The 16,489-nt window shown below is 29.8% G+C and overlaps 1 protein-coding gene across 1 annotated transcript; it reads right to left on the bottom strand.

Annotated features, from left to right (window-relative positions):
• Positions 1 to 3,322: 3,322 nt before the first annotated feature.
• On the bottom strand, positions 3,323 to 5,701 carry LOC123208481 (pentatricopeptide repeat-containing protein At1g12620-like). The gene is made up of 4 exons (XM_044626016.1): positions 5,119 to 5,701; positions 4,579 to 4,829; positions 3,558 to 3,589; positions 3,323 to 3,437 (listed from the first exon to the last, which is right to left on the bottom strand). Exons 1-4 carry the CDS (start codon positions 5,699 to 5,701, stop codon positions 3,323 to 3,325), a joined length of 981 nt encoding a protein of 326 aa, XP_044481951.1.
• Between the last annotated feature and the right edge of the window lie 10,788 nt (positions 5,702 to 16,489).

The raw sequence follows: 16,489 nt of genomic DNA, 5'->3' as shown, positions 1-16,489 counted from the left end.
TTTCACTTTGTATTCCTCATTTGAAAGCCTTTGAAAATTATTATCACGTTAGGGAAACGATGTGGAGGCGTCGAAGCTAGCAGAAGCCCTAAACGCATAGGCGATGTTTGGCTGAGTTTCGTGTTTGTTGGAGGAAGAGGGGCATGGGTCATTTTGTGTGTAGTTTGGGCCTAGTGTGTGACTGGAGTTTGGGTGGAAATGGAGTCTAGTTTGGGTGCTATTACAGAGGTGTGTTGGGCTAGTAAGTGATTGGTTAGTGGGCCAAGCGCTGGTGATAACCATGGTGGTGCTTGGGTTTGTAAACGTTGGGTTGGGTTGTGGGTTGTAGGATGGTCGAGTCGACCTACTTGATCCTTTAAGGTAATTCTTTCTAGGACGCAGAGCATATTTCCCATAGATGACAACGTTTTTCTTTTCGATCTGTCGTTCTCTGTCCATCATCTCTTCCAAGGAACAAGAATGGAAGAGTTTCACCTCTTCTCGGATCTCTTTTAATAAGCCATTCATGAACACTACTTGTAGAATCTCCTCCGACAACCCTTCTATCGCCAATGACAACAACTCAAATCAGGAGCGGTATTCTCGAATCAAGTGCGTCTTGTGGCGACCTTTCATTCGGTGGTGAGAAACGGCGCAACAACTCCCTCTTGAATTCTTCCAAGGCGACGAAGGCTTGCCTTTTTTCGTGCCATTGTAACTAATGAAGGGCTTCTTCCTCCATACATCTATCAAGTGTTGTGAGTCGTTCCTGCTCCTTCAACCTATTCATATGAAATATCATTCCATCTTTGACTAAAGGTGAATTCGAACTGAATCGAACCCAAGCATCCCTTATTCAAGTTCAGCTTAAATAGAAAATTATTCAACTAAAGTTCATAGAGCCAAAATTAAGTTTGATTGGAGTTCAGTTCAGATGAAAAATGAATCAGCTTCAATTTGAGTTTCGTTTAATTTTGTAGTTCGATTTAATGGTTCAAATTTTTAACTCAGTTTAGCTCGAATTCATGGTTCATTGACAAAATAATATTGTTTTACCTAAATAATATTTAAAAATTTTTATTCTAGCTATAGATTCCAACCAAACCAAGCCACAAATTCAAACTGTTGAATTCGAATTGACTCAAATCGAATTGAATCACAAACTTGAACTATTGATTCGAACTGAATCAAGTTGAACATTTCTTGGCTCGATTTAAAAAATGAGTCAAATCTTTTAACTCAAATTCAATTTGAATTTAAATTGAACGAATTTGAGTCAAATCGAACTGACTCTGATCATATCTAAGCCTACCCTTGACACCTAGTCTAGTGCCTCTTCTCCATTAAATAAAGGTAAATCCAAGCGGCGATATTGAAGGTCTCTCCGGTTGCCTCCTATCTGCTCTTCCCTAGTTAGACCACTCTGGTTAGTCCGTTGTTCCACCACAACATTTTTGGTTCTCCCCACTGGCGGCGCTGACATTCCTTCGACCAAAGGTGAGTACAAGAGCGACTACTCTGGTTGCACTGGGGTCTTCCCTGTATCTGCTCCTTCACTACCTAAAGTCGATTCCTTCAAGTCCCGAAGATATCCCTTTATGATGTCCATGTCTGAACCCATGTCTCCCATCCGAGAGCTCAACTCTCCCATTTGAGACCTCATTTCCCCCATTCCCTCCTTCACGGCCGTCATATCTCTCTCCAAGTTCTCCACTCTATTTTCCATTCTAGTCATGTTCTGATACTAGGTTTGTTACAGGCCTGAAGCACTAGCACAACCCACTCAAGCAACTCAGCTCCACAGACTATTTTCCAACAACAGAAACACACCTCAACAGCAACAACTTAAGGACAGAGAACGAAAATAGAATTGTGAATGTACTGCAAAATATTGTCACTCAAATGATGGAATAAATTGCTTGTATTGAGAAATATTTTGAAATAAAATACAACTAATTCTGAGGCTATTACTTTCAATCTTTTACATAGATCAACCAAAGAACTGGAAACGGCAAAGTAACCAAATACAGCAACAAAATAACATGAGCAGCCAACTAAGTTCTCCAGCTTTCGAGAGGCTGGGTCTCTCCCATTTTTCCTTTTCCTTTAAAAATCTTGTCTGCCTCCTTCCTCCTCCTTTCCAAGTCTATGTCAAGCTCATTTCCCACATAGCTGTTTGGCCTATCCTGTGTTGCCACCTCTTCCGTTCTACCTACATTCATAGTCCCCTGCTTCTGCTGCAAAGCTGCAGTATCATCCTTGGGTGCACGCTGATTTGTTGCTCTATTCCCATTCTGCTGCATGTCTCCAGCTCCATTTCCAGCCTGCTGCTTGACATCTGTCTCTCTTAATTTGCCACCAGCTGTTGCCACTTTTGACCTCATTTTTCCTTTCGAATGAAGACTTTGACCCTAACAGTGACTTCACTACCTTTTTGGACAGAACTGCAAGGCTGATTAGGGTGACTATTTGGCACTAAAGGCTATGGTGGATAATGAATTCTATAACCATTCCGAGCAAGATTGAAATGAACAAATCCATCTGGGCAAAGCCCATGACAGAACTCTTGGGATTATACTTAGGACAGGGCGGTGACAATTTACGGGTTTCTTGATCTTGCTGAATATCAACTAGTGCACTGCTACTGAATTTCTCATTAGGATTTCCCAAGTAGAGAACTTCTACATGAGCAAAAGGCATATTATTAGGGACTGAAATTTGTTACCGGTTTTAGTTGTAAACGAAGGACCTCAGCTCCAGCCACAAGACTTGTCTTGAGCCATATGATCTTGGTGACTACAAGGAGAAGAGCCAAGACTTTCTGCAGCTGAGCAAACAAAATGTTGTATCTTCTCATTCTCAATTGATGGAGAGCATTGGAGGCACCTTTATCTCCAGATATTAACATTATATTTGAAGGTCACCTAGAATAACAGGTCCACTAGAATTTTCTGGTCACTTGCATCCTTAACCCCAGCTCATTCAACCAAAAAAGCCCATAAAATATTCATTGAAATTCCTGAAAATCTGCAATCCAAAAAACACAATTCCTCAAAATATAATACAAATTACGTAGTATAGTAGATTCTAGGACAAACCCAGGAATTAATATTAGGAGAGACAAGCTAAGTCATGACTCATATATATATATGCCCATTTGAGCAATGATGTTAGATTACAGCTTTTTTTATTTGTCATTAACTATATTGTCACTTTACACCAATTTGTATCTTGAATTTGTCATTTAAATTTCCATTTCCTTGGTGAGAATTTCAGCTGATGAAAACTTGTACTAACTCTGTCACTCTTCAACCAAGTTACAGGTTAAAGTTTCCATCAATGACTAGAACTTGATGAACACTGCTTTTCTGGCAACTGTGGTTGGATAGAGTTCAACAACAATCTTACTGTCAAAGAATGGAACTTCAGCTGCTAAACAATGGTCAACAATCTGTGGCCTGCAGGTTGCAATTCCAGTCTTCCCTTAGACCCCAATCCTTTGCTGATTATAATCTTTCTGCCCTCTTCATGCTACCCAAAATATACGATTCCAAATAGTCTGACGGTCAAGTTGTTACCAATTCAAACTTATTAGGGCACTGCTTGATATCTGTGAAAGTAAAACAAGTGATGTTAAGCTTCTGCATTGGAAGGGAATTAAAAATTTTTTTCTTTGATAATTATCTAATACATAAAGACAATTCTAAATCATAAGGTAATATTGAAGCTAAATATGAACAATAATGTAATGGACCACAGGATCATTTTTCAGAAATTGGCTTGAGTCAAATTAAATACCCTAGCGCTAACTTCATTGAAATCATATCAAGAATGACTTAACAGAACAAGGAGATTTCCCGAGTGCATATTGAACATATTGCACCATAATAACAATCGAACTGACAGGAAATAATAGAAAGAACAAAGCACAAGCACTTAAAAAAAACAGTGGACCAAAAAGCTTATGATGCCACAACATTTATACAGATTTCGACAAATAAGTTTCTTTTTGGAATTTAAATGCAGTGGCATCATGTCACAGATTATAGGATGGCTGGGTAAAGTAATCTGGCTATGTTTACAATCAAATGGCATTTTAGACTGATTTCTCATGCAACTCGACCAAAACTGCAAAATATGATCCCAAAGAAGCTTACATCTCATCATGGTGAGTTTCCCACCAGGGTAATTTAGAAACTTTCTAATTACAGTTTCATTGTCAACCAAGGGAATTTGTCATGTATTTCCAAATCCCTATGCGAGAATGTTGCTAAAACTATCTTGTATTGAACCTCATATGCAAATGTTTCACCATCTGTATCTCTGTTGATAAAAGAGCCAACCAACAGTCCATGAGTTGTAGCATCTGATACCCACCCATTTTCCAACATCAGATCCAATAATCGGGAAGCCCTACATTTTAGACCCTCTTTCCAGAGGCTATTGATTAGTGTGTTACGCATAGATGAATCCAAAATATCATTATTAGAAACTAGTTTATCAATCCCACTTAAAACCATGTGCAAGTGAGATTGGCTAGCCAAACAACACACAGCACAACAAGAGCACAACTGTCCACCAACATTTTGAGAGAATTACCATTTGTCCTATAGCCATTTTTAATTTTGACAATCCATGCATAATTGTAGTGTAAGTTAAAGTAGTATAAGAAGTATCAGAACTGTAAGCCAAACCCCGTAGCCTAAGTGCTTTATCCACTTGTCCCATTACACACATGCTGCCTATCAGCATATTGTAAGAAGAAGGATGGAGGGAGCATCCGTTCTTCGACACGTAATGAAAAATTTCAGCAGCCTCCATGATCATTCTCGCCTGGCAAAGACCTTCCACTAACTCCAAATAAGATATAGAATCCAAAACCCAATTTTTTATAGAACCACGATCGAAGACCGACAGAGCATCCTCATACTTTCTCAATCAACAGTTGCCTACAACAAGAGCTGAGTATGTGACAGAGTCAGGAACTATGGAAATTATAATCATTCTACTAAGAAGTTCATTCGCTTTCCTTTATTTCCGTATTCTCGCAAAGCCATCTGATTAGAATATTCCAAGAATCACAATCAGTTATTCTCTCGGCCATTTTGTCCAAGATACTTTACGCCAGAAAAAATTTACCAGCATTGCAACAACCTTCAAGCATAGCGTTGTATGGAGAAGTTATGTAACCACATTTGTCTTCCAAGAAATTCATAGCTTCGTCAAATTTTCCTATTGCACAAAGGTCTACTACTAGATCAGCAAGCACATCAACAAAAGGTGTTCTACCGTTTTCGATCATCTCTTCAAGAAGATTATTTGCATCGTCTAATCTATGGTTCTTACACATACATCTAATCAATTCCGTGTAAATCAACTCATCTGGTAAAAGATTTGAAGCTCTCATCAACCTTAACAGTTGGATTCCCTCCTCTAGTTCATTTCCCCTACAAAACAGTGGTATTATACAGGTATAGAAACTTAATTCCGGCTCAAATCCAGCATTAAACATCTCGCCTAAAATGATAACCGAATCATCCAGTCGATTGCTCAAAATAAGGCCTTTTATTATTATCTCATAATTCCTACTACTAGGACTAAACCCTTTCTTGTTCATTCTCCTAAACTGATCCAAAGCAGACTCAATCCTACTATTTTCAAATAAAACCTCCAACAAATAGTTCAAAGTAACGACATTTAGTAAAACTCCTACTTTTACCATCTCCTAATAAACAAACACCACGTCTTCAAAACCCCTCTTCTTCTTCACAATAGCACCTAACAAAACATTAAATACATCAACTGCGGGCTTAAAATCACCCAAAATCATACTCACAAGAACCCTTATTGCCTCCTTCACCCTATTATGTTTAACAAACAATTCAACTAATGAAATCACAACGTGTTTTGCATTTGGGTACTTATCTTTCACAAATTTTCCAAAAGCCCTCCATTTGTTCAACATTTCCAGCTAAATCCAACTTCAAAATTATCTGATCATAAGTAGCAGCAGTGTGTTGAAACCCTTATTCGAGAGATACTCATTTAAATATCTTCACAGCAGAGTTCAAATCGCCAGTGCTATCCAAAACCCGGATAGGATTATCCGGGTATAGCTTATTCCTTAAAGATTGATTTTTTGTTTGGTAATCAGAAACCTGAAATAAGCAATACAAGGAAGCTTAATCACTGACCTAAAAGTGATTGAGATTGAATCTGGGACCTTAGTGTAATGTTGTGACGTTTTTATTCTTGTCAATTGGGTAAGTTTTGGGTTGAAGTAGGGGAAAAGGCCCATTGGGCTTTTTATGGGCTGTATCTCCAGCCCCATAAAATTGGCATGGTGACATTTATATCTGTAATAATATTATTATGGCCAAAAGACTTTTTCCCACCCAAGATATAGTGAAATCCAAAACTCCCACTCTCCAATTTTCAAAAACTCAAACATCCACCCACAATCAAATTTCTATTAAAAATTTCAATTAAGGTTAGAGATAAAACTATTATTTAGCAAAAAAATTAAAATTTCATCATATTTTCATCCTCCATATTTAAAAACTTACATTTTCCCCTAACCCAAGGTTTGAAAAGTGACAAAAACCCCCCTAGGGTTTGTTTCTCTCCCTCTAACTCTGACTTCTCCTTCTCCGGCCATCGGTCATCCTCCCTTCCCTCCTTATCTCTCCTCTAGTCTCTCTCCCTAGCCTTTCCAGTCATCTTTGGTTGGAGACGAAAACGAAATCATCTTTGTCTCGATGAAGACCGATTGTCTTCGTTTGAGACAAAGATGATTTCGTCTTCGTCTTCGTCTCTAATTGAAGATGGTTGGAGAGGCAAGGGACAAAGATTGGAGGAAAGATAACGGAGGAAGGGAGGATGGCCGATGGCCGAGGAAAGAGAAATAGGCATCAGAGGAAGAGGAACAAACCTAGGGGGGTTTGTCACTTTTCAAACCTTGGGTTAGGGGGAAAATGTAAGTTTTTAAATATAGGAGAAGAAAATGTGATGAAACTTTAATTTTTTTGTTGAATGACGGTTTTACCTCTAACCTTAATTGAAATTTTTAACAAAAATTTGGTTATAAATGGGTATTTGGGTTTTTGAAAGTTGGAAGGTGAGAATTTAGGATTTCACTATATCTTGGGTGGGAATATATCCCTTGGCCTATTATCATTAATGATTTTCACTTAATATTTGGCCATTGGATGTGATTTAAGCTGGCTTTTGCTTGGCTTGATGTTCAGATTAAATAAGCCAAATGGTTAGGATATAGTCGTTCACCTTGTCACTTAATAATAAGAATTTTAGAGAGATTGTCACATATAATATCATAGTCCTCATCTAAGGGTTGCTGAATAATTGGACTTCAAACCCGTGATCGTAATCATTTTCATCCTTGTTATTCATGGGGTAACGAAGACCCAATAATTTTGCTTCTTCAAGAAGCATCTTCTTGAGTTTCTTTTAAAGATCTCTAGCGTTAAGCCTTGATTAACTTTTGAAGCTCATGTTCACCACTCTCACCATTATTATTGTCAACGTCGACTCACATTTACCACTCTCACCATTATCATCCTAAATGTCATCATCTCCACCACTTGAGTCACCACAAACTAGATGCATGTAAATTCAAATTTAATATTGTCAAATGGTTTGTATATTTATATACATATATATATACACACACACAATTTTTTTTTTAAAATAACATTACAGTTTTTTATTGTTTTTATATAATTTTTTAATTACCAAAGCTATCTCTTCATCACGATCAAGTGTTTGTGATAATCGCTATTTCTTTGATGACGGTGGACGTGTCTTATTTAAGTAGTTTCATTATACAGAATTGAAATTGGATGTAACAGGCACTTCATATTTTGCCATATTCAAATTTATTCCTCTGCCACTTCATATTAACCTTTTTTAACATAACTCCTTGACAAAAGTTCTATTTCCTCTATGTTATCTGCAATAGGATGTAACAGGCACTGAAAGGGCATGTGAAAGCAATATTCATGCCCATTCAAAGATCGAGATTCTTGAGCTAGAATTTGGAATTGATCACTGATCACAATGGTGCTTGAGAAATCCGTCTTTTGAACATTGCAAAACATTCATTGGGCTGGTATTCTGGATTTGTATGGTCTACGATATTTTAAGATTAAACTTTTAATTTATTTGGTATAATTATTGTGAAGCGGTGTGGTCAGCCCCAAGAAAAATAAGATTATATTAATTTATTTTGTATATATGTGCAGCTTTTACAGCATTTGCTGGGATCTGTAATCCCTTTTTTGAAGGATTGCTAGGGAGACTTGTATCTTCATCAACATCATATTTCGTTAGTTGTGAAGAATGAATCTGATTGCATCTTGATTATTTTCTTTCTTTAGGCCAAATAAATAACAATTATTGGATGAAATGCATGCAGATTCCTTGCATCATGTGGCTTATTGTTAAGAAACCCAAGAGATAGAGCTTTCACTGGATTGCATCCTGTGTAAGTTAATTTCTATTTCATAACATATCAATTATCATTAATATAACATGAGGAAATGCTATTTTTACGGGTAAATTTTAAATTTACGTTGAGCCAATTAAATAATAATTGCAGATAAATTATACACAATAAAACTATGTGTACCTAATTTTGGTATACAATTTATATACACAAATGAGGTGTTGTCATGTGATTAGATATTTCTTTATCATATGATGACACATATTTTAAAATCACCTAATTATATGATGACACATCATTATATATATAAATTGTATACCAAAAATAGGTATACATAATATTGCTCAGTTATATATTTAGTCATCGATTACTTGATCATGTTTGACAAACAATCGCCTTTTCAATATTGTTTATGAATTTAGGCAAGATGATTAGTTCAATATATTTAATAAAAAATCATAAAAATTTAGTTTTTTTTTTTAAATAAAAAAAGTCATTCAAATAAAAAAATTTTGAAAATTTAATCTGTCTGATTGAAAATCAACATTAAATCCCAATTTATATAGGTAAAAATTCATTAACTCATAATATTATAAAATATAATTATTCACCAAATTTATATTTTTATATTTTAAAAAATTATATGGGATTTGCATAATTTTTTTAATAAAAGACTTATTTAAACTAGATTATCTTTCTATAATTGAATCAATTTATTTTAATAAAAAATATTATTTGAATCTAATTATTTTTTTATAATTGAACTGACTCATCCAAACAAGTTAAAAAATACTAATTGATTCCATATCTAAATAATTTGATTGTAATATATTAGATTTCAACCCAAGTATAAATTATAAAGAAAGGCCAAAGGACTATTTTTTATTAAAGTTTTAGCTCAATCTTAAAAGTACACATGTGACAGCTCAAAAACTCAAGCATTCACCTATCTGTAAACTTTCGTTAAAATTGTCATTAAATATAAAGATAAAATCATTATTTTAATAATAATATTAAAAAAATATAATTTTATCTCATTTTTCCCTCCTCCAGGATTTGAAAATTGTATTTCACCCTGACTCTCAACTTTAAAAAGTGACTTTCCTTCCAAATTCCTATGCTTTTTTCTTCATCTCTCCACCCACGTGACGACTGCCAATTTCCAATCTAGACCTAGTCAACATCTCTATCGTCGTCTCTCTTTTCTTTTAGAGACAACAAACGAAAATAAAGGACGATGAAGCATCATCTTTTGTTATCCAAACGAAGTTTTTGTCATTTGGGAGAGAAACATTATCAAGAGAGAAATACTAGAGAGGAGGGCATCATTCATCAGAGGAAGTGACCGAATTCCAAGATATCAAACCTTAGAGGGGAAAAGTGAATTTTTCAAACTTTAATCTTAGGATAAAATTGTTAGTTTTCCAAACCAAAGGAGAAAATGATATATAATTTTAATTATTTTAATATTATAGGTAAAATAACGATTTTACCTTTAACTCTATCAGAAATAATATAATCATATGAGGTATTATAATAATATTATCCAATCATACAAATTTTCATAAGCTAGGGTCACTGGCAATTATGAAATCGTATTCATTCTATAAGATTTGATTAATTTCATTCTTGAGACTCTATATATATATATATGTAAGAACATTTGGTGATGTCAAGTTATAACATTTTTGTTATTGAAATGATTAAATTTTATTTGTTTTAATTAAATAGATTAAACTTCTAAATTCTCTTATTAGAAAGATTAAGTTTTCCGTGTTTACTATTAAAGATATCAACTGAAATAAAATAAATATATTTAATTATATTTGTTTAATATATTCAATAAAAGAAATATAAGCGTTTAACCTTTTGATAAACAGTCACTGCCACATGGCTGCTGCCACGAAAATGTATTTTAGAACTAGTTATTGACCTCAAGATTTTTTTAATCTGATGTGAGTGATTTTGGACTCTATTAATGCAATTAGAAGCCAAAGAAGTGTGGTCAATGGTCAATAAGTCAACTATATAATTCTCTTTTTCTTTAACAAATATTGTGTTCATATTGTGCTGAGTTTCCATTGATTGATTCAATCGTTTAATTGAAAACCAAAATTTAAATCTTAATTTATATAGGTAAATATTCATTAACTCATAATATTATAAAATATAATTATTCACTAAATTTATATTTTTATCGTCTATAAAATTATATGGGATTTGTATTTTTTTTTTAATAAAAGACTTATTTAAACTAGATTACCTCATAAAATTGAATTAGTTTATTTTAATTAAAAAATATTATTTGAATCCAATTATTCTTGTATAATTGAACTAACTCATCCAAACAAATAAAATAATAATAATAAATGATTTCATATCTAAATAATTTAATTTTAATATATCAGATTCCAACCCAATTATAAATTGTAAAGTAATGAGATTAATTATGAGAATGAAACTCCATTAATGAAAAGGTTTAAGCAATCAAGTCAAGTGACTCTACTAAAACACATACCCTCCCTTTATCACTTTATTAGTGGGTCTTAATTTTCTTCGCAAGGTAGTGAGTTTCCCTTGTTAAACAATTGAATTTCATGAGACATTATGAATCATTTGCATTAAAATTATTTTTAATTTAAAATTTTTGATAAAATCTACTTAGTCAACAATGTATTCAATCAATTATTTAAAATAAATTAATATATTTTCAAAGTTGCAGCAAATCATGGAGATCTGGAGAAAAAAAGTTATTTTTCAAAGTCTAAAGTTGAAAGATGAAATGTTAGTTTTAAAAATTTGAGAGAATGAGATAAAATTATATATTTTTAATATTATTGATAAAATAACGATTTTATTCTTAATCCTAACAAAAAATTTTAATGATAATTAGTTCATCAATGGGATTTTAAATTTTTAAACCCCATAAATAAAATTTTGAAAACACATTAAAATTTGAGTTGGGATAAGTCCTTTGGCCTAAAATAAATTAACTACTTTTTATGATAACTTTAAAAAACAACAAAAACAAAAGGTTTGAGACGTGATTATTATGTATCACTGTAACAAAATGATATTTTTTACAGAGAGAATAATTCTTGAGATTCAACAAGCTCAAATAAAATTTCTCAAAAAAAGTAAAATAAGAAGAAAAAGAAAATAAAATACATTGAACCCAACAGATAAGATGTGTATCCCTGAGAAATGGGATCTCCATTAATGAAAGGGTCCAACCAATCTGATATTGTCAAGTAAAGTGACTCTACTAAAACACATACCCTCCCTTTATCTTTCTATTGGTGGGTCTCAATTTTGTTCTCTCTCATCTTCCCTTCAAAGTAAAAACGAAAATTATATAAATATAATAAGTAAATGATGAAAAATATATTTATAAAAAAATTATCATAAAATAAATATGCGAAATGTATATATATGAGTTTAATATGACACATCATCAATAATATATTTTTAAAAATATGATAATATTAATAATAATTTTATCACTTTTAATAGATCTTTTGATTAACAATTCAAATGTGAAGTACCTAATTGACTATTAAACATAATATAATATAACATATAATCAAGATTTTATCATCATAAAAAATTATTAAGAGAGGTTAGAGATTTGGATGACAAAAAATTGAGTTTTTTTTTTTTATATAGTTATGACATAATAGTAATTAATTGAAAATGTAAGGAACATTTTTGTACTTTAAAAATTCATATAAAAACAAAAAACATAAAATATGGCAAAAATACTCGTTTAATTCCGAAAACATATAAAATACGTTTTTAATATGATTTGAATTCAAAAAGTTGAAACAACGTATTTAAAATGCTAGTTAAACTAGAATGTGAATAATTCGCATTTTTACTAAATAGGTCAAATACCACTAAAGCTATTCTCTTCACATGATAGTGAGTTTTCCTTGTTAAATCAATTGAATTTCGTAGAACTTTGAGTTGATAATTAATCATGAGCAATTGATTCTTTTTCACTTAAATCTCTCTCCATCTTCAGTATTCTTCCCTCAATCATACAGAAAACGCTCGAAAGCTCTTTCACTCACAAACCTCTCTAAAACCATATCCTCTGGTTTCTTGAATTGGCACCTTAGTTGCCCTGTTACCTTTATTTATTTATTCTTTATTTCTGGTTCTTCTTTTCTTTGAAAAAACAAAATCCTTTTAAATTCCGGTGTCTTCAAGAAATTAAAAAAAGAAGACTTGAGGTTATATCTTATTTGGTTTACTAGAATTAAAGTTCATTTCTCTTATTCATTAATTTCTCTTTTTTCAAACTTGAAAAATAAGTTAAAAGAAAAATGATTGATGTTGCCGGGTGTTTATCTTGACCAAGGGTCAATCAATCGAATATTAATAATAAGAAGTATTCAAGATTATAGATAATAAAGCATAACAACAAGAAATAAAGTATGATAAGATATTTACTTGATTCAAGTCTCAAATTAAAACCCTATCTAAAAGACAAAGAAAACCTCTAATTGAATCAATTATATAATCAAGATTATTAAAACTGATAGTATTAAGACACTCCAATTTGTATAATAGAAACATAGAAAAGCTTCCATATAGAGTATTACTACCAGATATACAACCTAAAAACTAAACTTGTCAAAGACCAAATGAAACCAGTAAATTTTGTTTTAACAAGAAAATAGTTAGAAATGACTGACCATATAATCCTTGGGTTATATATCAAGGGTTCTTACAAATTTACTGGCTAGTTTCACTCTCTCTTTCCCCTTTTCTGACATGTTTCCGGATGAAGAACATTGTTTATATCAGAGACGTTCTTTGGGTGTGTAAATGAACTTTGGGTGGGAATTTACTTTTTTTTTTTTTAAAGTGTGGCCTATTCAGACTCAAGTAACTCGAAAAAATAATTGTTATTACACTATCAGGGAAGTGCTCACAAACAGCAAAAATAATACAAGGCCTTGAGTTTGAAATTTGAAATAGGACTTTTTGGCCTATAATATCCATTTTTGCCCAGTTTAATTACTAGCAGCCAAGGGAAATTACTTGTAAAAGATTGAAAGAGGAATAATACTAAAATAATAATAATTTGTAAAGAGAATGTTAAAAATTATAATAATATTTGAAACAATTTGAGTAAAAAGTAATCATTCAAATTAGAAGGACAAAAATGTATTTTTCTCTCTTAAGGTACACTATTTCCTTCATCTTCAATTTTTTCCTCTCTTGTCTTTCCTTTTGAATATCACTAAAAATATTGTGTTTATATACAGTGAGTTATCATTATCAAATCAATTGAATTATGTGAAACTTTGAGAAGATGATGAATTATTGAATTAAAGATACAAGCAATCGCGTAAAGGGAAAATCAAGGAAATTACAAACAAGGAGAGAGTCAAATATTTTTGACGAGATTTTAAAATTAAAACTTTAATTAATCTGATTACATATTTGTAAAACCAATTATTAGAGTGGATTGGCATTACAAAACGCATGGTTTACATTATGGAGGATCTATTGCTTTATCACCCATTTTACTTTAATGACCCAGGACCACAACGCTGTATAAAAAATCTTGGGATATTAAAATTTTTACCACTATTTTATTCCGTGTATATAAAAATACCACCTATCCTAAAGCTTTTACAAATATACCACAACAGTAATCATCTTTCTCAAAATACCCCTTTTCAATCTTTTATGCACAAATTCTCTTTCTTCTTCTCTGTAACTTTTTTCTCTCTTCTTCCTCTTTTTCCAAAATGATAAAGGAATCATGCAGAAAATAAAATAAATGTTTCAAAAATAAAAGAAAAAAACTGAAAAAAGAAATAGATTTCACATTAAGAATTTTTTATTGAAAAAAATAAAAAGGTTAGCAGAAAAAAAATCTAAAAAAAAAAACTGGTTGGTTGGCAGACCTATGAAATTTTATTTTATAAATTTTAGATTTCAACTTTAACAAATAAGATAAGTATTTAATTAAAAAAACTGAAAAAAAAAAAATTAAAAAGGGCTGGCATGGGTTGGCCACATGCCAACCCTTTTTTAATTTTTGAAGGTTGGCGTTAACGAACGCCAAGCCAACCCTCAAAAAAAATTAAAATAGGCAAAGGGTTGACGTCCTTTGCCTGTTTTAATATAATATAATATATATATTAAATGCCAAGGGTTAGCGTTTCAGCCAACCCGTGGAAACAAATATTAGTAATATTTTAATAATATTATATTATAATTATAATTATATATATAATTATATATTATAATATATTATATAATATATAATAAAATATATCAAATAGGTTATATTATAATATATTAATCTGAAGAATTATTAATATTAATATTATAATATTATATATTATATTATATATATTATATAAAATTTTATATTATAATATATAATATATAATATATTATAATATATAATATATTATATATTATAATATATAATATTATATAATGTATATAATATAATATATATTTTATATTATATTATATATATTATATTATATGTTATATAAAATTTTATATAATATATATTATATTATATTATATTATATATATTATAAAATATTTTATAATATTATATTATATATAATATATATAATTATAACCCAGGGTTGGCGGCATCGCCAACCCTTGGTTATATATATAATATATAATATATAATATTATAATATATTATATATATAATTAAAATATTATAATTATATATTATAATATAATATTATAATATATTAATATATATTAATACATATTATATATATTATAATATATTAATATTATATTATAATATATTTATATATATATTATAATATATATTATAATAATATATAAAAAAAAGAGGGTTGGCCACCCTTATTAATTATTTTTGTTTAAAAAATATGAACACCCACCCTTATTAATTTTTTTTTAGTATCATTTTCTTCTGTTTTTTATTGTATTAATTTAAATTTGGATCAAATTTCAAATTAATCCAATCAAATTAAATTAATTTAAATTTGAATTAAATTAAAATTTAATTTAAAAAATTAAAAAGGGTGGGTATTCATATTTTTTAAACAAAAATATTTTAATTAAAAAAATAAAAAGGGTTGTCTTTTAAAAAAAATTTAATTAAAACAGAAAAGAGGGTCAACGCCAACCCTCTTTTTTTTATATTATTATAATATATATTATATATTATATTATTATATATTATAATATTATATATAATATAATTATAATATTTTAATTATATATATTATATAATATTATATATTATATATTATATATATATAATATATATAACCAAGGGACGCCAAGGGTTGGCGATGCCGCCAACCCTTGGTAATAATTATATATATTATATATAATATAATATATTTTTTATATATAATATTATATTATATATTATATTATATATATAATATAATATTATAATAATATTATAATTTAATTATATAAATTATAATATATTATAATATTATAGTATATAATATTATAATATATTATATAAATATAATAATACTATATATTATAATATTAATATTATAATATTTTATATATAATATAATATTATAATAATATATATAATATTTTATATTATGATATATAATATAATATATTATTATATTAATATAATATATAATATATTATAATATCATTATAATATATAATATAATATTATATTTATATATAATATAATAAGGGTTGGCGTTGCCAACCCTTATATGTATATATCTTCAAGGGTTGACGAAACCAACAATAACTTTCACTTTTTTTTTTAATTAAAGTAAAATTTTTTTTTAATTTTAATCTTTAAATGTTAATTAAAATATATAATATAAAATTTTATATTATATATTTTAATTATAATATAATTATATAATATAATATTATAATATAATATATTTTATATTATATTATATATTATGTAATATATAATATAATATTCCAAAAATCTTTGTACCATCTTTTACTTTTGGCCAGAACAACGATGCTATGTGCTTAACTTTACTTTACTTTTGTGAAACATCTTGTACGAGCCATGTGTTCATG

The sequence above is a fragment of the Mangifera indica genome, chromosome 2 (assembly GCF_011075055.1).
Source record: "Mangifera indica cultivar Alphonso chromosome 2, CATAS_Mindica_2.1, whole genome shotgun sequence".
In the NCBI taxonomy this organism is placed as follows: domain Eukaryota; kingdom Viridiplantae; phylum Streptophyta; class Magnoliopsida; order Sapindales; family Anacardiaceae; genus Mangifera; species Mangifera indica.
The sequence above is the reverse complement of the archived record's forward strand: the minus strand, read 5'-3'. Positions and strand labels throughout refer to the sequence as shown.

Bases quoted from the DNA above. Each gene is read 5' to 3' on its own strand.
- LOC123208481 (XM_044626016.1), bottom strand. From the start codon at position 5,701: ATGGTAAAAGTAGGAGTTTTACTAAATGTCGTTACTTTGAACTATTTG. The intron at 4,830-5,118 runs GTAAATTTTTTC...ATTTGGAGTTAG, and splicing joins TGAAGGTTGTTGCAATGCTG to TGGAAGGTCTTTGCCAGGCG. The intron at 3,438-3,557 runs GTAACAACTTGA...TGCAACCTGCAG, and splicing joins GCCCTAATAAGTTTGAATTG to GCCACAGATTGTTGACCATT.